Source organism: Crinia signifera, chromosome 5, assembly GCF_055691185.1.
Source record: "Crinia signifera chromosome 5, ASM5569118v1, whole genome shotgun sequence".
Classification (NCBI taxonomy): Eukaryota; Metazoa; Chordata; class Amphibia; order Anura; family Myobatrachidae; genus Crinia; species Crinia signifera.
In genome coordinates this window covers 126848365-126864970 of record NC_139221.1, presented here as the reverse complement: position 1 = coordinate 126864970, position 16606 = coordinate 126848365, and the positions used below count along the sequence as shown (strand labels likewise).

The window sequence follows — 16606 nt, the reverse complement described above, 5'->3', positions numbered from 1 at the left end:
GACACCGCAAACACTCTAATCCATGCACTCATTATACTGTATTACGCATTAATTATTGCAATACCTTCCTTACCGGTCTTCCTAAGAAAAGACTCTCACCACTACAATCCATTTTGAATGCAGCTGCGAGGCTGATCTTTCTGGTTAGGCGTTCAACGTCTGCTGATCCGCTCTGTCAGTCCATCAATTAGTTGCTTATATATCACAGTATAAAATACTTCTACTTACATACAAAGCCATTACTCTGACTACAACGACTTATATTTCTTTGCTTATCTCAAAATATATCCCCACTCGACATCTCTGCGTCTCTCATCCACACTAGTTACTTGCTCCCACTTACACTTGCAGGATATTTCTCATGCAGCACCCACCTTATGGAATGCCCTACCATGTACAATAAGACTCTCCTCTAGCCTCCAAACTTTCAAGAGTTCCCTGAAAACACACCTCTTTATGACAAGCCTATCATATTCCAGAACCCCCACATAACCTCCAGTAGATTTCATATCTAATTGCATCCCATCAGGACTGTCTTGTAATCTGGGACTGCCATGCTATTAAATCCTATCCTTAAGTATCCCTCCTATTATCCCTATAGATTGTAAGCTTGTGAGCAGGGCCCTCCTACCTCTATAGGGAGGTTTATTTCTACCCAGTTTGTTTTATCACTATTGTTTCCAATTGTAAAAGTGCAATGGAATATGATGTGCTCTATAAGAAACTGTAAATAAATAAAATAAATGTATGGTGCAATAAACAGAAAACCAAAGTAAGCACAAATAAAGTTGGGAAAGAGCCAGATGTTCATCACTAGGACAGAGTAGTTGAATCTCTTGCCATCTCCGCTGACTGTTATGAAGAGAATAACACCCCTGCTGCCATCATCTACAGCATTCACTAATATGCGGTTTTCAAGTATTTTTAAGCTTGGGGCTCACTGTCTAATTGCATAATAACTGTGCAAATACTACAGCACCTGGCCAGCAGAATTTTACCAAACCAGAGATCTGGAAGGCAAAAAAAGGATTATGGGTAATTGAATACAACAGTTTTACATCTTTAGTAGTGGAAAAGTCAGTGGTGTAACTGGAGCTCCGCAGCCCCACGCGGTTTCGGGGAGGCGCAGAGAAAGTGTGGGCGCCGGGGGTCTGCGGGGATATAGTTACCCGTTGCTGTCTGGCCTGCCGTCACGGTCCTGTCTCTCCCGGCACCGGCACCTGCTGCTATAATGAAAACTGACACTGAAAATGGCTGCCCCCATACTGCAGACAGTTTTTGAGGATGTTAGAGGAGGCGGCAGCAAGTGACGCCACTGGGAAAAGTAATCTATATGCAATTAGCCAGAAACTAGGTAAAACCTCTGTATATCTGTCTATGCCTTTGGGGCCCATTTATCATTTGATCGCATATGCAATGCAATCACGGTGGCATTTACCGCCCATGATCGCGCACTGCAGTCTGCAATCCCTTTGGTTAAATTGATCAACCTGCAGATGCAGGCTCCAGCGCACTCTGCTTCGCCAGGCGCCGCAGTTAGCGCTGACCCCTGGCCAACCCCACTGACTGCACTGCCCCGTCGCCAGTGCTGTCTTTAGCGCATAGGCTAAAATGGGCTATTGCCATCTGCTAGAGGTTGATACATCGGGCAGCTTCACATCCCCTATAGTAACCTATGGGCGATGCAGCTGCAAGTAGTTCAGAAGGGATCTGAGATTCCTGCTGCGGTCCCTCCTACATACATTCTGGTGATACTTAATATTTGCGACTAACCTCCAAAAACGTTTGTTTTTGGGGAATTATACACAAATATTATACGATAAATGGGCCCATTTATCCTATAATTATACACCTCAATAGAGGTCATAACTGCTGTGGAAAATATCAAGCATAGCAATGTGCAACACTGCATTTTACATTCATTTTTAGTATATGAAAGAGTAATGTTTTGGGTTTAGTTGTGGATAGTAAATCTGTGAAAATGAGTACAAGCACTCTGTGCTAGACTCGTTACACTTATAAAGCCTCTTTGTGTATGCATTCCTGAAGCAAACATTACAGCATATATTGCATTTCTATTTCTGAACCATAATGTGTGCTAAGTTCTGCGGTATATAATCTAGATGGTTTAGATAACTGGTCAATAGCATATTTGCCTTAACTCTGATTTTATCTTGATCATTAATGTGTAAAGGAAAACAGAATTTCAGAAGAAACAGCTCTAGGCCAATGGCATTTCTACATTCAATATCTACAGTGTATGGGGTGGGACACATGGTTCACTAACCTAGGAATCAGTCCTTCCTGAATATACGGCCTATAAAAGTAGAAATCTTAATTATAAATAAGCAACAACAATGTTTCAGTAATGTCACTAGTTCCGTGTGGCTAACATCTTGAATATTAGGTGGGTCACATGATAATTTTGCACTGGCTACATAAGTCCAACTCTCGGGAAAAAAAAAGTGTAACCAGTAATTGACAGAAATGAATTGATACCACTTCCCACAATGGCCTCTCATTGTGACCCATTTATCAATGATCGCATTATTCAATGTGATCTGGGCATGATATTAGTGCCCAGGATCACATTGCAATATGCATTCCTATCAACTGATTGTATGTTGTCATCCGCAGGGACAAGGGCTCTGAAAGGAGCATGTCACTGCAATGTGTTTAATGAGCAGCCAGCAGGGACGTGCAGTCAGGGGAGGCAGAGCCTCACCTGTCATAAATCATAAAAAAAAAAATACAAAGATGATATTTATAAACATATACTGTGTTATAAATATCCTATTTGTATTTTTTATTTTTATAATTTATGGTTTGAGAGGCTGTGTGAGCGTTGGGAAGCAGCGGTAGCTGTGCCTCCAGCTGACAGTCAGCAGCGGAGGGCAGGGCTAAGTTGCGGGCACAAGCAGAGGCTGAAAAGCCCATTGAAAAAGAATGGGGAAACGGCACCTACTCCTCTGCCTCAGTGACAGGGACGTGCCTTCAGCTCACATCAAAGCCCGCCCCTTTCACTGAGACAGATGTCATTGGACAGCGGATCAGTCTGTCACACACTGACAGACTGATCCGCTGTCAAACGTGGCTGGGTAGGAGGCTGCTGGACCCATTAACGGCAGTCGAGCTAGCCCAGGACCTGGCTGCAAAGATCGAGCTGGTGCTGGGGCAGAAGCATGGCCTGGAGCGGAGCCTGCTTTGCTCGCTCAGCATTGCCAGCAATAACCTGCAGTCCCGGGAGCGCAGGGTGCCCGGGGATCTGGTGCGGGACAGGCTGTGAGGACGGAGCTGTATTGGCTGCAGTGGAGGAGCGGGTACAGTTTACCCAAAATGCTACGGTGGCCCAGCTATCCTCCCTCCTCCTACCCCGGCCTCAACCCCACTGGACCCTGCTCTCTTCTTCTGCTGCGGCCGTATCCATGGACCACGCTGGGAGGCCTGGCTCCCCTCACTCCTCCAGCTACCGCTTCCAGCTCTCTTCAAGATAACACTGTAGCGGCTGTATATCGGGACCCCGCTGTGAGACCTGGCTCTCCTCCTTCCTCCTGCCACTGCAGCCTGGGACGGCTTTATTCATGATCTGCGTCTGTATCATCCCCTCTGCTGGGCCACACGGCTGTACTCCCTCATCCCACTACCAATGCCGCAGGAGCCCTGGTAGGCTTCAAAAGTAAGTGATGATTCAGCCCTATGTCCCCACTGTCACTCTCCCCACTGTCACTCTCCCAAATCCTCCACTCTCACTATCCCCGCTGTCACTCCCCCATCTCCCGCTGTCACTCTCCCCCATCCTAAATAAATAAAAAAAATATAATTTTAGCTTTACAATTTGGTAACAATCCCAACGAGATGAAGGATTTCAGTCATTTCACAGTATAGGGCCAAGAACAGGCTGAAGGGGTATGTATGGATTGGATAGACATGAACTAGGTCAACAAGCATTAGGTCAACACTACTAGGTCGACATGCATGAAGGTTGACATGAGTTAGGTCTACAGGGTCATTAGATCATCACAAGCATTAGGTCGACATGGGGAAAGACAAAGTAGACATGGGCATTGAAATGTAGCACCGCATCCACTCGCCATGCTTCGGGCACGGTGTCTCGCTACCCTTGGCACACTATTTTATTCTCCAACCGTGTCCTAGTAGTTGGTAGGGCATGAAATACTGCCTGTCGGCACATGTCAGCTAATAAAAAAAAGGTGCAAAACCCCATGTCGACCTTTTGACTGCTGAACTAACGCTTGTGTCTACCTAACCTTTGTCGACCTTCATGCATGTCGCCCTAGTGACCATATCCTGGTTGAAGGGACCATAATAAGTTGCCTTGTGCAATAAAAGTGGACAGAGCCTTACTCATATTGTATTTACAGTTGCAGTGCCAGTTATTGTTCACTGTTCTCAGCCATTCTTGCACAAGGAGGCTGAGTTTCATTGAAGTAAATGTCAGTGCAAATACAGATCTTCAGTGACGAGGAAAATATATCCTCTATGATGACTCTCTCAAACAATGCTTCTAAAACTTCAGGACCCAATCCACTTGTCTGAATTTACCCGTTTTCTTCAGATTCAGACAGATCTGTGAGACCCATCTGAAGAAAAAAGGCAAAATTAGAACTCTGTCCGATCCGGTGCACGCCCCCGTTTCAGATGGGTCTGACAGATAGCTCCTTGGTGCTAGCTATCTGATCTGCAGCCATCAGGGGCATTTCAGATGCATATCATCTGAAGTACACAAAGCCTGAACACTCCACTCCGAGTCCCGCCCCTTGCCTGGATGTAAACAGTAGCTGGACTCCTCCTCCTGAAGTCACCGCAGCACCACATTAAAGCTGTGCGTGCCAGGAGCTGCCCCAAAGGTCGACATGGTTATAGGTCGAAAGGTCATTAGTTCTACAGGTCATTAGTTCGACAGTGTCTAGGTCGCAGTCAAAAAAGGTCGACACAGGGTTTTTCACCTGAATGTCAACACAGTTGACATTGACGCAGTTTCAAGTGCACCGCATCCCCTCGTATCGTTCGCAATGCGTCGGGCGCGGTGCCTCGCTGCGCTCAGCACACTGTTTTATTCTCCCACCACGCCCTAGTGAATGGTAGGGCATGAAGTACCGCCTGTCGGCACATGTCGGCTCAAAAAAAATGGTGAAAAACCCCATGTCGACTTTTTGACTGTCGACCTAAACATTGTCGAATTAATGACCTTTCGACCTAGAACCGTGTTGAACGTTCCATATGTCGACATTTCCCATGTCGACCTAATGAGTGTCGACCATCATGCTGTAAACCAAATGACCGTATCCCATACTTATATAGCTTAGATACAGTATCCTAATAAAAATAAAAACACACATGTTCCTTAATAAGAAACAAAGTGTGGTGTCAGTAAAGATCAAAAACTTACTTCCTTAAGTGAGGGCACCAAACTGGCAAGTCATTTGTAATAAATGAGCAAAGATACATATAAAAAGGCTTCTCTAAGCAAATCTGTTTAATACTGGTGCCAGCGATAGTCAATCAGAGAAACAGTAGCTGTTGCCAAATATGTCATCACCTCCTTCCAACAAGCAATAGGAAATGTTCTATTACATATGCAAAAGAAAATATACTGAGCAAGCATCCAGTGAGCAGAAAATGAGAAACGTGGTCGAGCAACAAATCGGAAAGAAAATCTTCCTTTGTGATGTAAGAGAATAAAAACAAAAGAACAGTAAAATTACTTTTATAGAACAACAACAAACCATACTCAACAAAGGTTGTTCAGGGGACACAATGTAATAAAAACTCTTGCTACTGAAGATCATTTCAAAGAGCTCAATACAGCCATTCTGAGTCACATAAGCAAATAGGATTGGCAATATTTGATGCCAGTTAAACCTATTGAATTGCAAGGTGATGAAAAAGGATAAAAGCATGAAGACTTTTCTGGACATGTCACAGCATCACCTAAATCAGTACTAAGGGCTATGATTTCTGTTCTTAGTGCTCCCCATGAGATTCTTAAGGTGCCCACACACTGCCTGCGACATCTCGCAGCAGTGTACGGACACCCGATGGACTGCAAGCCGCCGGGACCTTCCGGCGGAGGGGACACATGCGATCCGTTGTGATGGATCGCATGCGTCTCTGCTTAGCGCCCGTCCCAGAACGGGTGGTCGGACGGCCAGCCGGTCCGACCACCTAGCCGGGTCCGATGCTCACGGGACCCGACTACATGTCAGGGAGAGGCGATTTGGTCCGATTTAACAGGCCGATTGGTCGCAATCGGCCAAAATCGGAGCAAATCGCCTTGATGTATGCCCAGCTTTACAGTATGAGAACATTCAAAGGTTAGATTCTAAATATGTTTCTCAAACAGGACACTATTTGGCTTACAATGTTTGCACATATCCGGTTACCATTTAAAGGATCATCCGGATAAGTAAATAAACATTTAGATTATTTAAATTCCAGAGAAACAGAAAATTGATGCACATATAAAAAGTTATAATTAAATAAATATTAAGATATTCCAGAAATAAGGATTTCATAGGATTTCTCTAATTTAGCTTTAAATGAAAGGAAATGCTTGTCTAAAAAAAGACATGGCTGGTAGAATGGTTTTTGTGGCAACAGAATGTGAACTAACCCACTTTCATACTAGGTATATCTTGTCAGCTCTTCATTCAATAATATACATACATATACACACACAACCCTTTTTCTCTAAAAGAACTCAAGGCTCTTAACAGACAGAGCAGTGTATAATTAGCCACAGTAATGTACAGTAGCTATTTGACTCACCCAGGGTTAACCTTTTAACCCTGATACCAATACTTTTGGGGTTTGTTGAGGCAGGTGAAACCAAATCCCACATAAGTATGCTTCTTTGCCATGATTATTGGAGCATAACTAATAGGTTCAGCGGAAAAGCCACAGACCTAAGTTTTCGTGTGATAGAAGGTAATTTGTCTTGAGCAACAAAATGGGCTGCAATTGAATAGCGAAATAAAGGCCTGCATGCATTGTGATAAAAAATAATCGTTTGTGCACCAATTTACTGTGGGTAAAATGATAACCCACCCCCAGAGAATGTACATAATACAGTACAGAAACAGGAAGTACAGAAAAGCTTTTTCCACAAAATATAGAGATCATAGTAATACTTAATCGGCATTAAGGAAATGTTAAGCAAACAGGACAATTTTGTGTCTATGGGGTTTATTTATTAAGCTGCGAGTTCTATTGAAGATGAGATGTTGCTATGGCCATCCCAATCATATTTTATATTTTGTATTGTAGCAGGTGCTAATTCAGAAGTCAATTTTGATTGGTTGTTATGGGCAACATCCCATCTTCAATACAACTCCCATCTTAGTAAATAAATGCATGCAAGTCTGTTTTTGAAGGATTCTAGTGTCCTATCCAACTGTGCAGGGAAGAGTTAGAGCCGCATGGCTACAAGCTCGATCCAAGATGAATTGGGAGATCTTAGTTACTGCAAATAAAGTCCTTCATCCACAGATCGCACTAAGCAAGCGTGCCATTATGGATTCAAAAGATGCTTCAAGTATCTTATGTCCAGGTTATGTAGGCTTACAAAGTCACTTAATATCACAAGTGTTTTACTCTTGAAGTTTCCCGGGATATGGAGTGTACACACTGACATTATCGGTAAACAATATGGTCAATGACATGACCTGCACCCGACTGTTGCATGCCTTGTTGACAATAAAGTCAAACTTGAGTAAGCAGCGCAGACTATGGGGGGTTGGAAGAGCGTTAACGATATGCGGGATACAGGCTAGATTTTTTCAAATTATATGGCTCGAAATGATAATGTATTAAAAAGTCGTCTAGTGTGTATATCTGCCAATCCTAAATGTTCACAAACCACTGACGCTCATAGATCTTGTGTTCATTCTAGCACCCTGCTCCTTGTAAAATCCTTGTAGTTCCTCCATCCTGCCAGGGGTGTCACTGTCTGCTATGGTACTTCAAGACCGTCTGGTTTGTATCTCAATGCTGAGATACAGGGCCTTATTCTGGTTCACTCTCAGAGGCAAATTCCTTCTCAGATGGACAAAACCATGTGCACTGCAGGTGGGGCAGATATAAATCCCTACCTAATTCTATTTCTCTCTGACATGTTACATCCCCCCCTGCAGTGCACATGGTTTTGTCCATTTGAGAAGGTATTTGCTTGAGAGTGAACCAGAATAAGGACCTGTATCTCAATGCTGATACAAACTGGACTGTCCTAGAAACATCACAGCAGAGATTGACACCCAAGGCAGGAAGGAGTAACTGCAAGGATTTTACAAGGAGCAGGGTGCTAGAATGAACACTAAGATATGTGGCTAATTGATTATTTTACTCAAAAAAATGAACAGGTCTAATTTTTTTTGTTTAATCTGGATGTATCCATTTACTTTAAAGATTTGTGTGAAAATCTGAGGTAGTTTTAGGCCAAATTTCAGCAGCAATGTTGAAAATTCTAAAGGTTTCACAAAAGCAGCACTGTAAATTGCTTAGATGAAAGAATAAGGATTTGGTTGCGGCTGATACCTGATACTTAAGTGTCAAACCACCATTCCGAACATTAATCTTTTATAAATGGATCCAACCTTGTTTCGGAGACCACTCATTTGTTGCAATGTAGCATATTTATCTCATCTGCTTAAATCCAACATTGCTACAACATGACCATTTCAGCAAAAATGACATTTTAGGGAATTCCGTTTGCTCCAAGAAAAGTTGCCCACTGATGCTAAAAAATCATATCTTTAGTAATGAAACCGCATGTGAATAGGTAAGCGGATGGAGCTACTCTCTGATTTGCATAATCTTCCATAAGGAGCTTTATGAAGCACAGAAGAATCGCTGCCACAGAAGCAAGCTTTCAGTATTCCTCAAAATGTATGTACCAACAGTTTCTTTAAACATTTAAGTGCATTTCGGAATACAGCACAAAAAAACTATTTTTTAAAGGGTCTTCCTGAGAGAGTACTAAAAAAACAATAAGGGTATATAAATATTCCAGAAGTAATAAACATATTTCTATGTAAAGTACAGAAGTAAAAATGGGATTTAAAGTGGTTTTGCTTCACGGTCTTATTAATAAAAGTATCATCTTTCATATCTGTTCTATAAACCCTTTTTCTGCTAAAATAATACTTTCACAAAAAAGAATTAGCTGTAATACATGAGGATCATTAGTATAGTGTTAATGACTAAATATTTTTCAGTGAAGGTTTAGAAAGTAATAAAGGATCATTATGAAAATTAGTGCAGTAGTGTTTTATTTTTATTAACTGCTCAGTTCAGATTATTACAAAGTCGGTCACCACCGCAGGACTGTGTGAGAGGGGCAGCCACCCAGGGCATATGGGTAGGAGGCACAAATAATCTTTTAGCCCCAGATTCCACAATGTCTAGTTACATCTCTGATTACAAAGATGACGTTGAAATCGCTTAACCAGTGGTTCCCAAATGGTGTGTCTAAGCACCCTGGGGTGCCCCAGGTTGGTGGTCTAGGACCAATTTCATTATTTACGGTCAAAGAGATAAGCAAAACCAGTGCTGGTGGCTGCCAATCATCACTTTGACCGTAAATAATGAAATCGGTCCTAGCATGTGGACAATCAGAAGCACAACTGCACACACCAACTAAATGCCCTAAGGAAAACAGGTAGGCACAATTTACTTTAATTTAATATTTTTCCAAATATAGCAATACAATACTTGTTCTAGGGTGCCTTAAAATAAATGCCGATGCTCCAGGGGGCCATGATTCAGGAAAGTCTGGAAACCACTGGGCTAAACCCAAGTAGAGACACTAAAGTCTAGTAAAGTAGTAACAATTGTGCATGACACTATTGTGGTTTTCTTTTATGTAACTAACCTTCAAATGTTGAAAGTGGTTTGGAAAACAAACAATAACACTATTTGCAAGTTATTGTTCAGTAAAGAAAGTATCCTTTCATATTACTGATTAGCATAGCAATGTATTTAGTTATTGCACTGCAGCTTCTACAGTCTAGCCCAGTGGGTCTCAAACTCGGTCCTCACACAGTTCATGGTTTCTAGGCAGGAGCACTATGTATCACCAACTGTCTAACTACTAGGGGGAGATGTGTCTAATGGGGCCTACACACATAGCAATTCCCGGATATTTTCTAGATCACTCAGAAAAGGCCCCTACATCGCTCCGCGTGTAGAGGCATAGTGATAACAATTAATATCCAGCGTGCTGGATAACTCTATATTTGCCCATGTCAAGGCTGGCCCTGAGAGATTGCTGTGTGCTGAGCGTTCTAGCAAATGAAGTTCAGAAAGTACCAGCCAATCAGCTCGTAACTGTCATTTTTCAAACACTGTGGTAATGATAAACTGGTGATAAAATGTCACAAGTTGAGTCTCCCTTAGGGTGGCCAAACCCGGGATCGGCGGGATCTGGAAGGTCCAATCCCGAGATTCCGGGATTAGCAGCACATATGAATATCTAATGCCGGGCAGCTCAGATGCTGCCCAGGAGATCCTGATCCCCGGCCTGCAGTCTGGAGCGGGTATGGGCAGCGCAGCATCATCTCTGACCGTCACGCTGTGCAGGCTGCACCGCCCATATCCGCTTCAGAGTGACTGCAACCGCGCACCTCTGTCTGCAGCACCGGCGGCTCAGCTGCTGCCACCACCGATGCCACCCGCCCACAGGATGCCTGCCCTGATCCCGCGGATGTCTGCCCTGCTACCGGCCACCCACCCAGCCATGTAAGTAAATTAATGTGCAGGGCGGCCGGAGTGGGGGGACAGGGCCTTCTGTTACTGCCTGTAAAATTGAGAGATATCAATCCCGGGAATTGAGCATTTTTCAATCCCGATTCCCAGGATTGAAAAAATGTCCCGGGATTGGCATCCCTAGTTTCCGTTATCCATATATTCCAAAAAACAAAATATTCAGAAAACTTCCCCCTCCCTGCCTCTTTTCATACTTACCTTGTCCCTCGTGGTCCACAGCGGCCATCGGAATCCTCGTCCCAGGGGTGTATTGCGCTGGCACGCCGTTGACATCACCAGCGAACCCGTGCAATGCAGCCCTGGGACCAGAGATGCCGCTGAAGAGGATTCCAATTGCCGCCAGGGGACCTTCCATTTTATTACTACTTTATAAAAGCTCTGATACATATGCTCCATAATCTGATCCAACTCTAAGTAATAATACTAATGTACTTCATAATGTAAAATAAAGATCTACAAAGAGTATATGATCATGTGCTCTTATGCAGGTGTACAATGCCACAGATGACTTCTAATATCCGTAATTCAGATATTCTTTATATCTCACATACGGAAAACTGAAGTGACAACATCACAACTCATCGATCACACAAATATGTAAGAGTGCATATACACATATCTTAAATCAGCTGTTTATTATAACCATTATTATATATTAGAAACTACTATGGAACTACAACTTGACCAGGCACCAAAATATTGATTGACAATCAAATGTGGAGAAAATATTCGAAACAGTATATTGCAACAGTGTGCTATATTTATATCAATATCCCTGGACACAAACAAATAAAAAATGTATAGAATCACAAAGCACTCTTCCACCTTTGTGACAATGGGATTACTAAAATACTTTCAATTTGGTACACACCCAAAAGCAGCAGATTCTTGATGCAATTTTACTTATGATTAAAGCGCTTATTTGTTCATATGAACTTTACAATCTACTGTTGATCCAACATTGTACCATTGAATCTGTTGAAAAGATCAACTTTTATGTTGATATTCAGATTTGACCAGTTTTTCTCCAGTAACACATGACCGAAGGTGCTTACACAATTTTACAATATCTCATGATCTGTTCAAGAATCAAAAGAATGGCAAGACGGTTGTAAAGGTGTGTACTTGGCACTTTACACATATTAGAAAAGGAATTTACAAAAATTCTAAGCAGCCAAAAAATGGAAAAAAAACTGAATTCATTACTTACATACATTTCATGTTTAGGTTTTTAGTAACATACTCCCTATTGTGATAGTTGAATCAGTAAAGATGCAGCATGCCTGAACTGTATGTCACTAACTATAGCATAAGCGGTACTCTTTACCTAGAAGGGCGCCCGTCGCGGGCATCGCGGGTACATTTATGTATGGCCGCGACGCGACCGACGCGATGCCCGCGATTTCCCATTGAAACCAATGTTAAACATGGAAATCGTGTCGGTCGCGTCGCGGCCGGCCATAAATGTACCCGCGATGCCCGCGACGCGATGCTCCCGATTTCCCATAGGAATCAATGTTAAAAGGCGCGATGGACCCGATTTTACTGTTAAATGGCTCAATCCACCCGATTTGGCCATAGGAATCAATGTTAAATGGGCCACAGAGCCCATTAACCCTGAAATGTCCCCCCAAATTTTTAACGCCACCCCACGATCCACGCCAACCCGAAGCGTGGCGAGCGCAGCGAGCCCGCGAGGGGCGGCGGTACGCGTCCTCCGACCTTTTCATGCCCTACTATCCACTAGGGCGTGGAGTGAGAATATAATAGTGTGGCGAGCGCAGCGAGCCACCGAGCCCGAAGCATGGCGAGCGCAGCGAGCCCCGCGAGGGGACGCGGATACCTTCACAGTTATGCGCGTCCCCTCGCGGGCTTCACAGGTGTCCGTGGCGAGGCGGACACCTGTGAAGCCCGCGAGGGGACGCGTCTACCTGTGAAGGTATCCGCGTCCCCTCGCGGGCACCGAGCCCGAAGCGTGGCGAGCGCAGCGAGCCCCGCGAGGGGACGCGGATACCTTCACAGTTATGCGCGTCCCCTCGCGGGCTTCACAGGTGTCCGTGGCGAGGCGGACACCTGTGAAGCCCGCGAGGGGACGCGTCTACCTGTGAAGGTATCCGCGTCCGCTCGCCACGCTTCGGGCTCGGTGGCTCGCTGCGCTCGCCACACTATTATATTCTCACACCACGCCCTAGTGGATAGTAGGGCATGAAAAGGTCGGAGGACGCGTACCGCTGCGCTCGCCACGCTTCGGGTTGGCGTGGATCGTGGGGTGGCGTTAAAAATTTGGGGGGACATTTAAGGGTTAATTTGCCCTATTTGGCCCCAAATCGGGTCCATTGAGGCATTTAACAGTAAAATCGCGGTCAATCTGCCGTTTTAACATTGTTCCCTATGGGAAAATCGCGGTCATCGCGGGCATCACGGCCATCCCGATTTACCCGCGATGACCGCGATTTTTACCCACGACGACCGCGATTTCAATCGCTGGCGCCGTTCTAGGTAAAGAGTACCGCATAAGCTTTTACACAGGTCATTAAATGGACAGCTTTATTGTATAATTAGTTCTGGGTTTTTTTTTTCCCCAAGCAAAGTGTATATTGCGCAGACACTTTAAAATGGACCATAATGTCCTGCCATAGGTGCCGATTCTGTGGGTGCTCAAGGACGCACAGAAGTTGATGAGCACCCACGGACCCGAGTCCCACTGCTGGGCCGCCATTAACTTGCTAATTTGTGGCTGCTGCACCCACATCGCCGGACCCGCCACCTGGGAAACCGTATGCCAGGAAGAGTGTATTCTGTCCTCGGAGTACCTGCACTGTGGGGGCATTTATGTATGTGGAACTCTGTTGCCTTAACTTGAATATTGGAGACAACTGTGCTCCATAATATAAATTGGTATTCTTTTGTGGCCACCCCCCTTCCCCATGAAGCTACTACTCTATATTTTTTGGCTTGAGCACCCACCAGCAAAAACATAAAATCGGCACCTATGTGTCCTGCCATGTTTTTTCTGTAGAATATATATAAGTAAAAAGTGTAAGTGCTTCTATAGCCTAAAAATGTAACCAATATGCCCAAATTGCTCTTTATCACCAATGGGTAGGTGACACATGAACTGTGTAAATATATTATTAAAGGCTTTATTGCATAGTCATAGACAGAAATCCACGTTTACCAGGATCAGTTCCAACTTAAATCAGACCATCATTAGGGCAGCATTCCACCAGAGTAGGTAGAGAGGTGTGTATATATATATATATATATATATATATATATATATATATATATATATATATATATATATATATATATATAACAATCCGAGTATCTACATCACTTGTCTCATTAGGATGCTGGAAGGAATGTGATGTTTCCATTGCCAGCTGTTGCCTCTCCCCAGCCTGAGCCGTGTAACACATGGAGGTTACAGTACCTGTGTTAGGCCATATACCCACAGAGGTGCCATTGTCTCAGTGGGGGCACATTGGTAGACAGATAACAGCTGTATTACTGCAGATTCGTATTTAGAAGACACAAGCGAGATTGGGCGTACATTAGCGCATATTGCACACATGCTGTGATGTTTACATGCGTGTTTAACATACATTCAAGCAACGAATTCCCCCTGGGCGATACCTTTTATTGCAGTGCCACCATAATACACCCCCGCTCTGTACAGCACCACGGATGGAGGCTTAATGCCCGCAGCAGCATTACATACATGAGCACACATATGTGCCGGCACTGCCATGTCCTGCGCTTACCTTGCTCACCACGTTCTGCACCAGGCCGGCGTGGATTTGGTAGCCCCACTCTTGGCACAGGCATGAGTCGTTGTGCCCAGGTAGAGTGGCCACGGTGGGTGAGGGAGTGGTGGGCAGCTGCGGCGGCGGGATCAGGAGCATGACCTCCGGGGCCGGGGTGCTGTGATTGTCCCCCGCATGGAGCGCTCGCCCCCGGCCGGGCAAGCTCGTGTTGCTCTTGCACCACCTGTCCGGCTGGTCCAGAAGGAAGAAGTCCGAGAACTGGCTGAAGCTGAGGAACAGCGCCGGGATCCAGGTGAGCAGCACCAGCCGCCTCTGGTAGGAGCCCAGACCGCCCAGGAAGGGCAGCACAGAGCCGTCATAGTCCACCAGCAGCGCGTTGTACCGGGAGCCCGCCTGGGCTGGAGACGCCGGCGCTGCGGAGAGCTCCTCCGGTGCGGGGATGGCTGAGCTGGAGGCCGGCAGCACGGAGCCATTCTCCTCGGCCTCGGGCTGCCTCATCCAGCCGGACTCGCGATCGCGGTCTATAGACATAATGCCGCCTCCTCCCCGGGGCAGCAGTGGGCTAGCAGCGGCAGCATGCAGCGGCCAGGAGGGCTCTGTCCTGCTGCTGCTATCACCGGGCTGCAGTCTGATTCACAGCGTCGCCTCTGCCGCCCTGATCCTCTCTCCCTGCCCGGGCTGGGATATCGCCGGGGCTGTTGTGGGCTGCGGACCCCCCGGTGGAGGCTGTGTGTCGGGGTGTCCGTGCTCCTAGGTGCGAAGGACAATGGTCAGTGCGCTGCCGATCTAGGACAGAGCACAGGGATGCGGGCACTGGCACATGCTGATGCACAGGTGATCACTATGGTAAGCAGCACACGCCTCCCCCTGCTGCCTGCAGCCAGGCTCCCCAATGCCGCAGCTGCCCCCTCCTGCTGCCGAAGCTCAGTACCGGGCGATGAGAAGGGCACCACGCTGCCCAGCATGTGTCATTCCCGTGACAGCACCGTACATGTCAGCAAGCGGCATGATGACTCCCCGCCAGGGCTCATGTGACCGCTGCGGGCAATGTGGAAAATCCTGCGTCTGTGCTCCGTCTCCGCCACAGGGACAGGGGGCAGGCACGTCGCCTGTGTCACCGGAATGTTGCACACGCGCTGGCCGGGTATAGCTCAGTGACAGTCCTAGGATCACGTCATGTAAGGCCAGCGGCTCATAGACCGGCTTCCCCCTCCTCTCACTACAAGGGAAACATCATCATCCGACCGGTTCCGTCAGTGAGTGAGTGCCTTCCAGCCTCTGCATTGCATGACATCCCTCTCTCTCCTTTCCAGTCCTACATCAACGCCCCCGGAAGTATTGCAGCCTCCACAGACGGCAACCTGCAGCCTCAGCCCTCCCCTGGGAGGCAGCAGGTTGCAGTAGCAGCACACGGAGACTAGGACCAGCACCTCCCCATTGTGTTACAGGGACACAGGGGGTAACCTGCAGCGCCAGCCCTCCCCAGGGTGGCATCAGGTTTCAACAGCAGCACAGGGAGGCTAGGACCAGCCCCATTGTGTTGCAGGTACACAGGGGCAGAGCTGGCATGCATGTCCCTTATACTGTGTTACATGAAGGAGGACACAGGCTTTGGCATCTGTACTATTCATTTTGGCATTCTGAGTGATTTTGATATAAATTGATATTGTGACATGCAATGTAATATGCTGGAGCTATATAAAACAAGTGTTAATAATAAAAAAAGTGTTTTGAAGTGAGCAGTGACATGGATGCTAATTGATCCACATAGGGGTGGTGCTACCATTAGAAAAACTAGGCTATCTGCGTGTTTTGGTTAAGGGGTGGCAAAAACTGAATGACAAAGCATTCAGTGTTTTTAATGTCCCCTATGGTATGCAGATGTGGAAGATTAGCAGCTGGTCTCTTCTTAGCTGTGTGATTACTGTTGCTTTGTCTGGTATATGCTGGGAATGGATAAGGGAGGAGCCATGATGTGGGCAGCTGGAGGGGGGAAGAGGGAAGGATTCATATGTGGTTAGAGGTGCTTACATGGAAGCAGGAGCGACCACACC

At 45.8% G+C, this 16606-nt stretch overlaps 1 protein-coding gene across 1 annotated transcript in view; it reads right to left on the bottom strand.

Annotated features, from left to right (window-relative positions):
• The window catches only part of SLC22A23 (solute carrier family 22 member 23), a 167121-nt gene extending 151112 nt beyond the window's left edge, over positions 1–16009 (bottom strand). Inside the window, exon 1 of the mRNA XM_083188011.1 lies at positions 14550–16009. Within this exon, the coding sequence (XP_083044137.1) occupies positions 14550–15083 (534 nt within the window). The 5' untranslated portion in view covers positions 15084–16009. The remainder of the gene's footprint in view (positions 1–14549) is intronic.
• Between the last annotated feature and the right edge of the window lie 597 nt (positions 16010–16606).